Consider the following 14,423-nt stretch of genomic DNA (forward strand, 5'->3'; position numbering starts at 1 on the left):
ATTCTACTTTTACTTTAAGAGTAACATAGTTTTATGTACTCTCACTTTCCCCCTTTTACAGTATAGGCACAGTATGGCCACTGTAGTTGAATATGACCAAGATACTTTACATTATCCTGTAATGGGAAATCAAAACAGTTTTTTTGTGTGTGCTGTAAGGGGGGAAAGAAAAGAGGTGGGGAAAAATGATGATGATTACTATTACTATTATATTAATACTTGTTAATTTTCTTTTTAAAAGGTTAGCTGTGCATTATCCTTCTTTCTGTTTTCATTCCAAGTGCATGAGAAGTCTATTCTTCTAGTTTCAATGTAAGTGGCATTTCATACTTGGATGACATTTGCACTCCTATCTAGAAGCATTTATCAGTATAAGCAGCACATGATAGTTGGCCCAGATGAGGCTTAGGTGCCCTCACAAAGATACATTTTGCACTGGAACTAGTACATTCTTACTAGTCTTGTAGTTGTATATTCTTTATGCCAACAATGTAAAATAATATGAAAGCATAAAATATAGCAAAGTTCTGGCTTTTATTAAGTTTCACAGAATATGCAACATATAAACCAAAATGTGTTCAGGGATGACCAAATGATGAGATTTTCGCATTTAATTGATGCTCAGGTAGCTTCTGACTCAATGTGTTACTGCAGATCTGCATTATGTAAGGTTTATGTCAAGACCTCAAGTAATTAATTCCAACTCTTCATTTGCCTGAGCCTGGCAAAGTTGCTCATACAATATATTGCAAGAGGATGTCAAAGTAATAGCAGTAAATGGTATCTGAAACAATATTTTGCACTGTGGTGTGTATGGTCCCCCATCTGGTTAGGCTTCCCTCAAATAAGGATTTTGTTGTTGTGGCTGTTGTAGTACTCGTGCAAGTCTTGGCATTCCCCCAGGTATCCGTGTACCTTCTTGTGAAGGTACCATCTTGTGATTCACTGTCCCCATACTGGCTAGACATCAGATAGCACTCACCAGATGAACTCATGAACAGAAAATAGTGTGTGGTTAGAGCTTTATTTACCGATAGCCTCTTACCTGTTTTAATGACAGTGTGATGCAGCAATTTAAAAAAAATCTGGTTAAAATATTGCTTACGTTTTTTTCTTGTTTTTCTCCATAGACCAGTCTGTTTACTTATAAATGAAATTCCTTTTATGTCTGCATGGTTCCTGCTTGTTTCAACCTTCAGGTAAGTTAAAACTTGAGTTGACTGAAGAATTTTAAAGACCTGTACTCATCACAAGTTTTTAGGTATGTAACCTTGAAAGAAAGTACATTAATTTATGTATCTCTCTCAACAGCATGCTGCCACTTCTCTTGAAGGATGGCCTGCTGTTGTCATACATTGTGACAACGCTGGCTTTTCTCACAGTGTGTGGAGCTTCCTTTTCAATACCTGAAAAAACCTCTGAAGATGATCTGCAGTTGAAAATGTTTTTCACTTCTATTAGAAGATACATCCCTTGGTTTAAGGCATTCCCCAAGATTATGAAGTATTCAGTGAGTAACTTTTAGGAAAATGTTGTTCTAAGTGCCTTACTTTGGCTAAGGGATAAATACATACTTTCTTTATTTAATTAAACACAAACTGAATTTGGTGAGGTCCTGCTGCCTTATATGTCATATCTATACTCTTGTTTCATTGGAAAAGGTTAAAAAAAAAAGGAAATAGCTGAACTGAAATATATTCACAAATTCCAAACCATTAGCAGAGGTATGAACAAAGACAATGGCATGCTACATATTTTAGTACAAGAGTCCTCACTACTTCTCATGTAACAAAAATAATCTTCTAGTTTTAAACCTAGGGAAACTGACTTTTGGTAAGCAGATGTATTGCTTTCACACATCAACACTAATTAACCACTGCAAAGAACTGAAAAAAACTGACTCACCTAGCCCTTTGAAAGTTTAGGACAAGGGACATGATTTGCACCTTTCTGGATCCTATTACATTCTATCCTAGTCCCACAACTGTAAAAATATGCATTATACCTGAGGCCTTAATATCACTCAGTACTGCATCGCAGGAAGTGGGTTTATATCATAAAAGCTCAGGCTAAAATGAAAACTACCGTAGTTAGTCTTAAAGGTGCTGCCATATTTCTTCTTTTCTCTCCCCCCCTTCTTCTTTTTTATGCTGCAAGATATTAAGATGGCTACTTTGAAAACCATTAAAAGAAAGGTTGTTTATTTTCTTTAAAGGAATAATATTGCTAAGAGCCAGACAGTGAAGAAGGAGTTAAATAGGAAAGACAGATTAGAATTTAAAAGTAATAAATGGAGAAACCTGGAAAAGCTCTGTCAGTGGCAAAGCAGGACAGAAAAAAAAATTGAGAGGAAAGAAAGGGAACCAACAGAAGGAAAGGCTGTAAGGGCTCTTCCATATCTGGAACTGGTGTAAGAAGGTTGAAGATTGGATTGTGGCTTGATCCTCCATACCATCCAGAGAATTTCTGGGAAAGTAGTTATTCTGGGCAGCATCTAACTGTAACCATTCATGATCAATGATAAAATTGAGTCCATTATCAATGCACTTTATTATCTACGATAATATATGTTATGAGCTTTGCTAGTACAGGTTGTGTCTGCCTTATCTGAAATGCTTGGGGCCAGAGATGTTTACGACTTCAGTTTTTTTGTTGTTGTTGTTTGGCGGGGTGGGGGTGGTTTTTGTTTGTTTGTTTGTTTTTGGATTTTGGAATATCTGTATTTGTGTATACATACATAATGATATTGGAGATGGCACTATGTCTAAACACAACATTCATTTATATTTCTTATACACATAGCCTGATGGTAATTTCATATAGTATTTTAAAATAATTGTGTGCATTAAACAAAATTTGTGTATATTGAACCATCTGAAAGCAAGGGTATCAACATCTCAGCCACCCAAGAAAAACGTTTTGGGTTTTGGAGTATTTTAGATTTCAGAATTCTGGATAAGGGAGACTCAGCCTATGACAGAAATCATTTTTCTTTTTGAAATTCTTCAGCTGTTTCATATGACTATGTTTACATAAATCTTGGTAACTGATACATAAGATGCCATGCTTAGAGACACTTTGTATTTGTTGAAATATCTTCCATCTACATGATCAAAATGGAGGGCTTAACAATGAAACTACTCAATGGACCTTGTAAATCAGTAGTAACCAATGTACTTTTCTCTCTCTTTCAGTTCCTTGTCTCAATAACTCTGATGGGTATCCTGACTTTAATTAGTGCTACGTTGGATCCTCCACAGAAGCTGCCAGATTTATTTCCTCTAGCTGTCTCTGCTGTATCCTGCTTGCACTTTTTATTCTTCTTGCTATATTTTAACGTCATTGTGATATGGGAATCAAAAAATAGCCGAAATCAGAAAAAAACCAATTAGTTTGAAATACCAACCTGCAGAATGAATGACTGATATTTTCAGTATTAACCTATCTGTACACAATTGAAATTGTTAAGTTGCTTTCTTATTTCATATATTTTCTATGGAAACCCATTAATAAACATTTACATTGCAGTTTGTGCTATTTCAGGAATGCAAATAGCCACACCTCAAAAATATTAGAAATGAGCTTTCTGTGTCCTGTATGCAATAAGAAAACAGTAACGTATAATTTGTTTAAAATGAAAAAGTTACTGTACTTGTATCTTTTATATGAAAATAACAAAGAAACTTCTCAGCCTTTTCCAGTTTATTTTAAATAAAATTTCCAAATTAATTTAATAATGTGTATCAGTCTATGCACTTTCAAAAAAAAGTGTTGGATATAGAACTGTATGTTACAGCAATCACTCATGTCTGTTGCCACTAAACGCTGTTTCTTACAGTGTATTTGATTACATACATTATGTTGCCTTCTGCAATATTTCATTATCCTTCATATGATATGCTTAAAATCATCAAGGTCACTGCACTAATATTCACGATTCAGAGTCATGGTTCATGCTTACATGACAGTCTTATTTCAGCATTAACCTCTATACTAGCAGAAGTCCATAACAAGAGTTCCAAGGTGGCTAACATTTTTCATATGTATCAACACATAAGCTTTACTGAGATGGAGATCTGCAGATTTTATAGCCAGACTAACATTGTCTACCCTCATATATATATTTTACACCAATCCAGCATTTCCAACAAGAATGTATATGGATGATCAGATCACCAAGAGGAACCCAAATTCTAAAGTCAGTTTCCTTACCACACTTAGGTAATTCTTTTGAAATTCCACATAATAAAACATAGTTTTTTTTAAAAAATGAAGTTATTACAAAGTAACTGTTCCATCTGGAATTCTTTGGCATATTACATTTTTCTCTATAGTGGTATGTCACACAGGATTGCCTTTAAAATGCACACACACACACACACACACACACACACACACACACACACACACAAAACATACACACCACCTGACAGCTGCTTATGGATTAGTTGAAATGATCTCTTCATGAAGCACATGAATAAGTAGCTAATTGTTTCTACCCCAAGGTTCATGTTCAATACAACTTCCCTTTCATTATACAGTAATTTTAACATTTGGCTGCCTTTTACAAATTGGGTCATGACTGATTTGTTGCCACATTACAGCACAATATTAGACATTAAGGCAATTAACACTTTGTTCAGCACAGGCAGGGCAGTTCCACACAATGCATTACTTTTTGCTTCTTTGAAAATATATGTATAGTGATAAGGTAAAGACTGGTTTTAAAAATACAGTCATGTAAGTGGCAGAAATGTAAATTTGTAAGGGCATGGTTTATTTTGATGCAGTACAGAATGCAACTCAATTTCACTGTAGCTCTTTGCAAAGTCTAACATAATTTACTGTATGTACTCATGTATAAGTCTAGAAATTTTAGTCAAAAAATTGAGCCAAAAAACCCCTGAGTCAGCTTATCCACGGGCCAATGTACAAAGCAAGAGTATGATCTGTCTTGGAAACACTGATCCTGCTCTACTCTCTCATCCAGCCAGCCTTTAGTGTGAACATAGACAGTTATGCCTGCTGGAATTTTGTAAGTTCTTTGGCACTGTTTTGCTTTGCTTCATCCTTTAGATCTTTTGTTACATGTGCCTAAATTTTACCCTTGATTTATCCATCGGTCATATCAAAATCCATTATTTTGGCTCCCAAACTTGCCCTTGACTTACACATGAGGTCAACTTATATTCAAGTATAAACGGTACTATCCCAAGCTAGAAAACCCAATGTTCTGCATACAAGATGTCATAAGTCATTATACATTCCTTTCACTCCACTTTGCCCCAAACCCTGGATATTGTTATTAAAACAGCAAATGTTGAGTACAAATGATTTAGAATTTTAGTTTGGGGTATGCAAACTACTGAATCTAAAGTTGCCACAGGAGATATATATTTCATTTCTTGCATTAAATAAAAGGAAATTCTACACCAAATAAATGTGAATTATCCATCAAGGATATATCTGCATGTATACAGATCTGTGTGCCATGTACAGTGCAATTTACTTTCAATATATATTTTCAGTCTTCACACTTGCCTACCCATCCAGCAAAAGTGAAGTGTGCCAAAGGATTATAAACTCTTGTATCTAAAAGGTTGTTGCCTATTTAGTTCTGAATACTAGATGTCTGTATCTAGCACTTGCAGTTCCCAATATTTGATCTGAGACTATGCACACTATGCCAAGCAGATGGTTGGCACTGTCACTTTTCCCTGTGCTATCACCTCTTTATTGGGCGTGGCCTGAATCCAGCCAAACTATGCTCAGTATTGACCATCTGTTCAGTGGCTAGTTGCTGCTCTCAGATTTGTGTGTAAGAGTACATACAGTTGGCTCTAGACTGGAACCCTAGCGCTCCTACAAATGAAAAATTTATTCTTGATGGGAAGAGTTAGTATGTGTTGAATGTACCACCATATTGTAACATGTAAACAGAATTTGATCCTAAGCAGAGCACTAGATCTTGAGGTGCCTTACAAGAATGGGTAACCAATAAGGTGTGGTTTTCTCTGATACCCCAAGTCATTTTTTTACAACTTTTAATAGCATCTCTGTGAATAAAAATTAGTACATTCATTTCAGTGATAATATCTTCAAAGTCACAAACATCTTAATTCAAGTCATATATACTTCAGTAATGTCAGTCCTCCACACTTGCTGGTATAAGGGGAGCACAACCCAGGCAAAAGTGGATAAACTGCAAATAATTCTACCCCTCCAAACCACATTTAGCACACTCAAAAAGTATGATTTGCAAATTCATCCCATCATGGCTGCCTTTGAGGCAGTGGGGTTCCTTTGCAAGGCAGGAGGAGGCAGGTGGGGCTTGCTGCCATCTCCACTGCTGCCCTATGCTATTTTAAAGAGGGACTTAAAAGCTTCAACCCATGTTCTCAGCCTTGTGAGGCTTGCAGTTCATATTAAAAATGGCACAGGGCAACAGTGAAGATGGCAGCAAATAGTACGGGAATAATCAGATCCACAAAGGTCAAACCTGCAAATGTGGTGGGCCAACTGTAATTAACAAAATGTGGTTGTCATTGATTTAATGGCATGCAGTGTAAATTAACCCATATGCCTTGTATGCTTTTTTTTATTATTGTGGAGGTTGGTATTCTCCACTTTCCTCTGTAAATCACTAAAGCTACCACTGCAGTCCCTTCCCAGCCATTCCATGCCTGGTGGAGATCTGAGGGGTTGGAGAACTCCCTGTTGCCAAATGTAAAATGGTTACATCCTATGCTGGGACCTATGGAGCACCCTGGAAGACCTCACTGCAGCGTAATTTGCACATGGAACTACTATGTTATGCTAAATCACATAGGATTCTGGGTAATGAATTTTTCATAGCTCCTAGCAGAATCCTGATGACAATCCCCCAGTTCTTTTATAGATATTTTGTTCATAAGCATGCAACACCTACATTTTATTTCTATTGTTTCATTCATGGTACTCATCTCTGTTATTCTGCCAAACAATCTACCTACCATGCCATTTGTCATACTAGTCCCACAAATCCCAGAATATCAGGCAAGTTATAGGATGCTGCAGCACAAAGGAATAGAAGGGAATCCCCATTCTAAAAGTGGTTTTCTGGATCCAAACCTGTGTTTTATTTATTTAAGACTTAAAAGGGGGTGTGAGAATTGAAAAGCTACATTTGAAAGCCCTACTTTCACTTCTATCATATTATGCAATAACAATCCTAGCTCTGCTCTCCTGCTGTGGTTGCAATTCTTCCTCAGGATAAACAGCAATTTTGACCTGGTGAAGACCTTTCTTTTTTCCTCCATTACTTACTCATGGCTGTAGCCACCAATGGAAAGAGCCACCAATTCTAGCATATCTATCACATTTTTAGAGGTGGAGAATTCACTGTAGATAAGCCTTCGTACTGCGCAATTTTAGTGTACGGGGTGGACAGTCACTGCAGAGAAGTTCAATGGAATATCTCTAAGAAGCCGAGGCACTGCAAGAATCTTTCAAGGGAAGGAATGAGTGGGACAGGGCAATGGTCTCACATTTCCATTAGCCCTTTCCCCCCATGTAGTAATCAGAAGACCAGAGCAAGTGTTCCCTAGCAAATAAAAACATTAGTTTTATGTGTATCTCTCTTCTTTGTCCTTCAGATGGCCTTCAAGGGTGCTAAAGTGAGAGTTATCTGATCTACCTTATCTTGAACTAGGAAATCGTTCTTAACAGACCCAGCTGTTTTCAAAAAAGGAAATAGCTTAGTACAAGTGGCCCAGAAGCAGTAACTGCTTTAATAGCCTTAGATTGCAAACGTACAACAGTATCTGCCACATGGAAATCAGTGAGACTTATGCTAAAACATGCTTAGAATTAAACTATAAAGCAGACAAACTAATGAAAAGAGAATTCGGTCATCACAGTGGCATAGTCATATTAAATTCTTTGGAATTTAATAACTTACCTCTGAAGAACTCTTTCCCTAACACACACACAGTCATACAAAAGCCTTTCTTTCTTTGAATAACTTATTTCCAAATACACTTACTTGGAAGTGTCTAGCACTGATTGATTTGAACTGTAACCTAAAACCCGTATCTTTGACACTGAAATGCCAAAATAAAAAATGAACTTGTTCAGTAACTCTGTAGAGGTTGAGTTTCCCTTATCAGGAATTCTGAAATCCAAAGTATTCCAAAATCCAAAATTATCCACATGGGTGGCTCAGATAGTGACACCTTTGCATTCTGATGGTTCACTGTACACAAACTTTTTTTTCATGCACAAAATTATTAAAAACATTGTGTATAAAATTACTTCTTCTTCATGGTCTCTGCGAATCATACAAATGGGTTGTACTGTGCCCACGCAGTTGAGCCCGGAACCTTCTGGAATCACTGGGCAAAGTTCACTTTGCAACTTTTTGGCAGTAGCTCCACCCATCCCATATAAGTCCCCAGTCGTCCCGCTCTTTCTCCAGTTCCTTTTTTCTGCCACGTTAGCAACTTTAGGAACCTCGCTTGTGAATCGCTTCGGTATACTCTGATCTGTTTTGACCTTGGACTAGTTATATGACCATTCTTCACTCTTCTGCAACGGTGACCTTGATTCTGATCGGTTGGCTTGTTTGACTTTGGCTTGGACTTCGATTTGGATAAGATGCCTCCTCTGTTTAGAATCATAGAATAGAATCATAGAGTTGGAAGAGACCACAAGGGCCATCCAGTCCAATCCCCTGCCATGCAGGAAATCACAATCAAAACATCCCCAACAGATGACCATCTGACCTCTGCTTAAAGACCTCCAAGGAAGGAGACTCCACTACACTCCGAGGGAGTTTGTTCTACTGTTGAACAGCCCTTACTGTCAGGAAGTTCCATGTTTAAAGCTAGTGACACCTGTGGTGGTAAGATTCCTGAGAAGAATAATCATACCACTTGCCTCCTTTGCCTCGGCGAGGGTCACAATCCTAAAACTTGTGCTCAGTGCCAGTCCGTCACCCCCCAGCCCAGAAAAAACCACGATGCCCACTTAAAGGCTGCTTTGTATAAGCAGGTGCTCCAGCCTCAAGGGACCACCCAGTCTTCTTTGGCCCCTCCACCTTTGGCTGCTGAAGGCATGGTCATCCAGGGCACCTCTGGATCTGCCTCAAAACAGCCTGCTGTGACTGCAGCTTCGGTTACTCTCCGTAGCCCAGGCCGGGATTATGTGTCCAAAGGAGCTTGGCCGAACCGGAGGAGCCATGGCCTAAAGACAAGGATAAGTCAAAGTCTGCTAAAAAATCCAAACATGTTGCTGGCTTGAAGGGTGATTCAGGCTCCAAGAAAGATGAGGGCCCCCAAAAGGACAAAGATGTCTCCAAATCTTCCTCCAAACGGAAGCATTCGGGTGCCAAGGACCCTTCTCCTCAGCATTCGCACTCTAAGAAGGCGCGCTCCGACCCTTTGGGTTCAGAAGACCACCAGTCTCTTCAATCTCCTTGTCAGCCAAGTCTATCGAGGATCTTGACATCTGTGTCCTTTCAGACCCAAACCTTCGTTCTGAAGATGAGTTGCCAGTCCTCGCCCCGCGCCCACTCTCTTTGTCTCAGGCTCGTCGCTCTCCAACCCCGGTTCCAAGTCAACCACTCCAACGCCAACCTTGCTACATCTACGATAGCTAAACCAACACTTGTTTCTTGCCTGTCGATCATGAAGTAGCTTGTCGACAAATTGCTCGTCAAATTTCTTCCTTGTCAGCATCAGTCCCAGCTCCACCAGCTGCTTCAGTCCTGACATCAACACCGGCAGCACCGACGAAACCTAAACCAGCTCCTGTCTCGGTGACTCAGGTTCAGGCCACTCAAACAAGGGATTGGTCGCCCTCACCTGTTATCCTCCTTCATGAGGACAATGATGATGACGATTCAGTTCGTGCTGCTTCTCATTCCTCCCATGCTGGGGCTGAAGACTCGGAGGATGAGGCAGTTAATTCCCCTCAGGAGCTGTCCCATCCTGGTGCTTCCTCTCTGATGGAAGATGTTTGCTCCTTTGGTGCTCTTGTGGTCCGTATGGGAAGAGCCTTGGATCTTGAGGTCACCCATCTAGATGATGATGTTGCGGACCCGATAGAAAGCTGCATACATGGGAAGCTTCCCACCCCTCCTTCCATCCCGTTTCTTCCTTCTCTGGAGCACACAGCAAAATGCTCCTGCCTCTGTACCCCAGGCCTCCAAGAAGATCGAGAGCCTATATAGGATCACACCTTCTCAGTCTCATGGCTACTCTCCCACCCCAAACAGAACTCGGCTATTGTAGAGGGCTCACAGCACGCTTTCACCTCTAAGACATCAACCTCCCTGTCTGACCGAGAGGCCAAGAAGATAGACGGTCTCACTAAAAAGAGCTATGCTTCTTCACTCCTTGGTATCAAGGAGGCCAACTACAACGCATGTCTGGGGGCATACATCCAGTATTTAATGGACTGTTTCTCCCACATCATCCAAGACTTGCCGGAAGAAAGACAGTAGTTAGCCAATGAAATCAGAGATGAGGCCCATTTCATCGGCGGGTGGCTGATAACCTCGGCCAGACATTCTGCTGACTGCTCAGCCAAGTCCATTGCTGCTTCCATTGCTCTTAGGAGGCATTCCTGGCTTCGTGTTTCAGACCTCAACACCAACGCTAAGGCTACGATCAAGGATATGCCCTTCGACGATGCTGGCCTTTTCAACAAGGAGACTGATGGTCGCTTGAATTTCAAGTATCCCTTGAAGGCTGCGGCACGGAAGCATGGTATGTCCTCCACACCCCAATCTTCCTCCTGTAGGCACTACGGAGGACAGCGCCAGTGGTACAGACAAGGTCAGCGTCCCTTTCAGCAGGACCGCCAGTACCAACAACAGGATCACCAGAGGCAGCGCTATCCTTCAGTCATCTTCATCTTCCGGCTATTGCCAGGCTCCGTCTTGGTACCAAAAAAAAAATACCGAAAGCAAGACTCTGAACAAGCCAAGAAGAGGTCCTCAAGGGTCACTGCATGCTCTGTCACTCCCAACTGCTTCCTAAATATTTTGAGGCCCTTTTTCAACATTTGGGCCACCCTGACTTCTGACTCCTGGGTCCTGGACATTGTCTGTAGGGGCTATGCCCTCGAGTTTGAAGAGCTCCCGCTGTCATTTCCACTTCCCCCTCAGACACCCTTCTCAACGAATTACACACTCTTTTGGCAAAGGGTGTAATCTCACCAATAGATCCCTCACAAGCTCCCAGATGTTTCTTTTCGAGATATTTCACAGTGCCCAAAACTGACAGCAGTCTCAGATCAATACTGGGCCTCCGTATGTTAAACACTTATTTGATTTACTGTCGCTTCCGTATGGTAATTCTTCACTCTATTTTGCCCCTATTGTACCAGGGCTTGTGGTTCGCCACAATCGACTTGAGGGATGCCTACTTCCATGTGGCAATTCGGGAGAGTCACCGGAGGTTCCTGAGATGTTTCAATGCAATGTCCTTCCCTTCAGTCTCTCCACGGCTCCGACAGTCTTCACAAAATGCATGGCGCTGGTCGTAGCCTACCTTCACCAGAGAGGGACCTGAATCTTTCCATACCTAGATGACTGGTTCTTCGCTGCTTCCTCCATGGATGAACTGCAGTTGGATCTCGCATTTGCTCTGTTGCTTCTCTCATCTCTCAGGCTCGTGGTGACCGTGGACAAGTCTGATCTCACTCCAACCAGGCGAATCAGGTTCATCGGTACCATTCTCGACTCTGAAGAGTGTATCGCCTGTCTGCCTCCAGACTGGTTTCAAGCCCTTTGCACTGCAGTCCGGTCCTGCCTTGCTCACAGGAGGGTGCGTGCTTGGGATGTCCAGGTGGCTCTGGGGCATATGGTCTCCATGACCTTTGTGACCCTGTGGGCAAGGCTTCGATTTCACCTCTTCCAGTTGTGGTTCCTGTCGATCTTCAATCCAATGACAGACCCTCCATCCAAATGGCTCACAGTACTGAGGCCAGTCACCCACTTGCTCCACTGGTGGCTTGACTCCAAGAACGTCTGCACCGGCATGCTCTTCTTGCCTCCTCAACCACAGATCACACTGAGCATGGACGCCTCTATGGAGGGTTGGGGAGCCCACTCCCTAGACCTAATGATCAAGGACAAGTGGTCATAAGACAAACAAACTCTCCACATCAACGCCCTCGAGATACTTGCTGTTGAAAAAGCCCTGAAGGCATTCGAGACAAGTTTGCGGGGCAGGGTAGTACTTCTGTTGGCGGACAACACCACAGTGATGTACTACCTCAACAAACAAGGAGGCACCAAATACTGGACTTTGCTCAAAATCACACTTCACATTTGGAAATGGTGCACCCCAAGACGAATCTTCCTTCAAGCAGTCCATTTGCCAGGAGAGGAGCTCAGCAGATCATCAGCAACTTGTCACAAATTGATGCTCCATCCCAAGACAGTGGCCGACCTCTTCAATTGGTGGGGAATGCCTCAGGTCGATCTCTTTGCAACAGTCTTGAACACCCAGTGCTCCTAGTTTTGTTCTCGGTCACAGACAAGAAACTCCCTAGGAGATGCATTCCTCTTTGCCTGGTCGGGACAGATGCTCTATGCATTCCCTCCTTTCCCATTGATCACCAGGGTGGTATCCAAGATGACAGCAGACCGCTCGGATTCCATCCTGATCACTCCTTGGTGGCCAAGACAGCCTTGGTTTCTGTCTCTGCTCCACCTATCTCAGAGGGAGTTCCTCTGTCTCGAGTCACGTCCTGACCTGCTCACTCTACAGGATGGTCGGGTTCGACATCCAGACATCGACAACCTGTCACTGGTGGCCTGGAGGCTCCATCCCTAGAGGAACTTCCTCCCTCGGTACAGACGGTGATCTTGGCTGCCCAGAAGCCGCTACAAAGAAATCCTACACTTCCAAATGGAAGAAGTTTGCTGATTTCCTTGCTATGAAGGACCTCCCCCCATCACAGGTGTCGTCATCGACGGTGCTGGAGTTCCTGATCTCCTTGTTGGATTTGGGGCTATGCCTTAATTCCATCAAATGCTACCTCTCTGCCATTTGCTCTCATTATCAGTTTGAGGGCAGACCTTCCTTCTTCAAAGATCCTCTTCTGAAGAGTTTCCTGAAGGGTTACAATAACCTGCATCCTCCAGTGTCGCTACTGACACTGGCCTGGAGCTTGGACACCATGCTGTTTTGTTTGCAATCCAAGCCTTTTGGCCACCACTGATCTAAGGCTGTTGACTTGGAAAACAGCTTTCTTGGTGGCCATTACCTATGCCCGCCAGGCAGGGTGAGCTCTGCGCTTTGTAGAGGGACCAGCCCTTCCTTAGGTTTCATAGGAATAAGGTTGTCCTCCGGACTGACATTACCTTTTTGCCTAAGGTGGTGTCTTCTTTTCATATGCGTCAGGACATTGTGTTGCCGACCCTGGCTTCGAACCCGGACACCGATACCAAGCATCGCCTGCATACCTTGGACGTTCGGAGGGCCTTGGCTTTCTACCTGGACAGGACTATGGGTTCGAACCGGTCCGAGAGACTGTTCCAGTGCTACTTGGAACCTAAAAAAGGACTACCTGTGACAGTGCAGAGGTTTTCCAAATGGGTGGCTGGTACCATCCACCTCTGTTATGAACTGTTGGGTAGAGCTCTCCCTGCCAGGGTTCAAACTGATGCAACTAGGGCGATAGCGAAATCCTCCGCTTTCTTGACTGGGGTGCCTTTGGAGGATGTCTGCAAAGCTGCGCTTTGGTCCCAGCCTTTGATTTTCATCAAACACCATAGACTGGACACCAGGGCCAAACAAGACGCAGCTTTTGGGAGGGCAATGTTGGATTCAGGTTTACATTTATTTGTTTGCACTGCATTCTCTTGATTGTTGACTTCATTGTGTTCCATGTTATCCATGCCTTGAAACTTGACTTTGCATGCGTTTTCAATGACACTTTGACCAAATGCCTTGTGCTTCGTTTACAAACTGTTGACAATGTTCATTTTTTTAATTGCCAAGACTGGTATGGTTTGCACATGCACCTTAAGACTTGAATGCCCTTTTTTGGGAATGCAATGCACTTGTAGTGGATGGCTTATTAAGAAGTACTATTTATTGAGGTACTAAATGCTTTAACGTGGTTTTTGGGTTCAAAACTTTATTGTGTTGTTTCAATAAACACAGCTTATTTGAACCTAACTTTGGTGTCATGACACTCCCTCCACTACTGACCTAAGCTTGTCAGTCTAACCCATTTGTATGATTCGCAGAGACCACGAAGAAGAAGGGCAGGTTACATACCTGTAACGGTATTTCTTCGAGTGTTCATCTGCAAATACATACAAATCCCGCCCATCCTCCCCTCAGTGTCCTGCTCAACACTGGCTCATTCCTATGTCGCCTACGTGGCTTAAATTTCGGAACTGGAGAAAGAGCGGGAAGGCAGGG

The 14,423-nt window shown here is 42.2% G+C and overlaps 1 protein-coding gene across 9 annotated transcripts in view; it reads left to right on the forward strand.

Annotated features, from left to right (window-relative positions):
- Window positions 1–3,724, forward strand: part of ALG6 (ALG6 alpha-1,3-glucosyltransferase) — a 60,330-nt gene extending 56,606 nt beyond the window's left edge. For all 9 annotated transcript variants that reach the window (XM_089515331.1, XM_089515327.1, XM_089515329.1 and 6 more), the window contains 4 exons: window positions 242–312; window positions 1,131–1,199; window positions 1,312–1,510; window positions 3,195–3,724. In XM_089515331.1, the coding sequence (XP_089371457.1) occupies window positions 242–312; window positions 1,131–1,199; window positions 1,312–1,510; window positions 3,195–3,392 (537 nt within the window). In that variant the 3' untranslated portion in view covers window positions 3,393–3,724. The remainder of the gene's footprint in view (window positions 1–241; window positions 313–1,130; window positions 1,200–1,311; window positions 1,511–3,194) is intronic.
- The last annotated feature ends 10,699 nt before the right edge of the window (window positions 3,725–14,423 follow it).

This window comes from Sceloporus occidentalis, unplaced genomic scaffold, assembly GCF_023333645.1.
Source record: "Sceloporus occidentalis isolate IW3139 unplaced genomic scaffold, rSceOcc1.0.p SCAF_3, whole genome shotgun sequence".
NCBI lineage: Eukaryota > Metazoa > Chordata > Lepidosauria > Squamata > Phrynosomatidae > Sceloporus > Sceloporus occidentalis.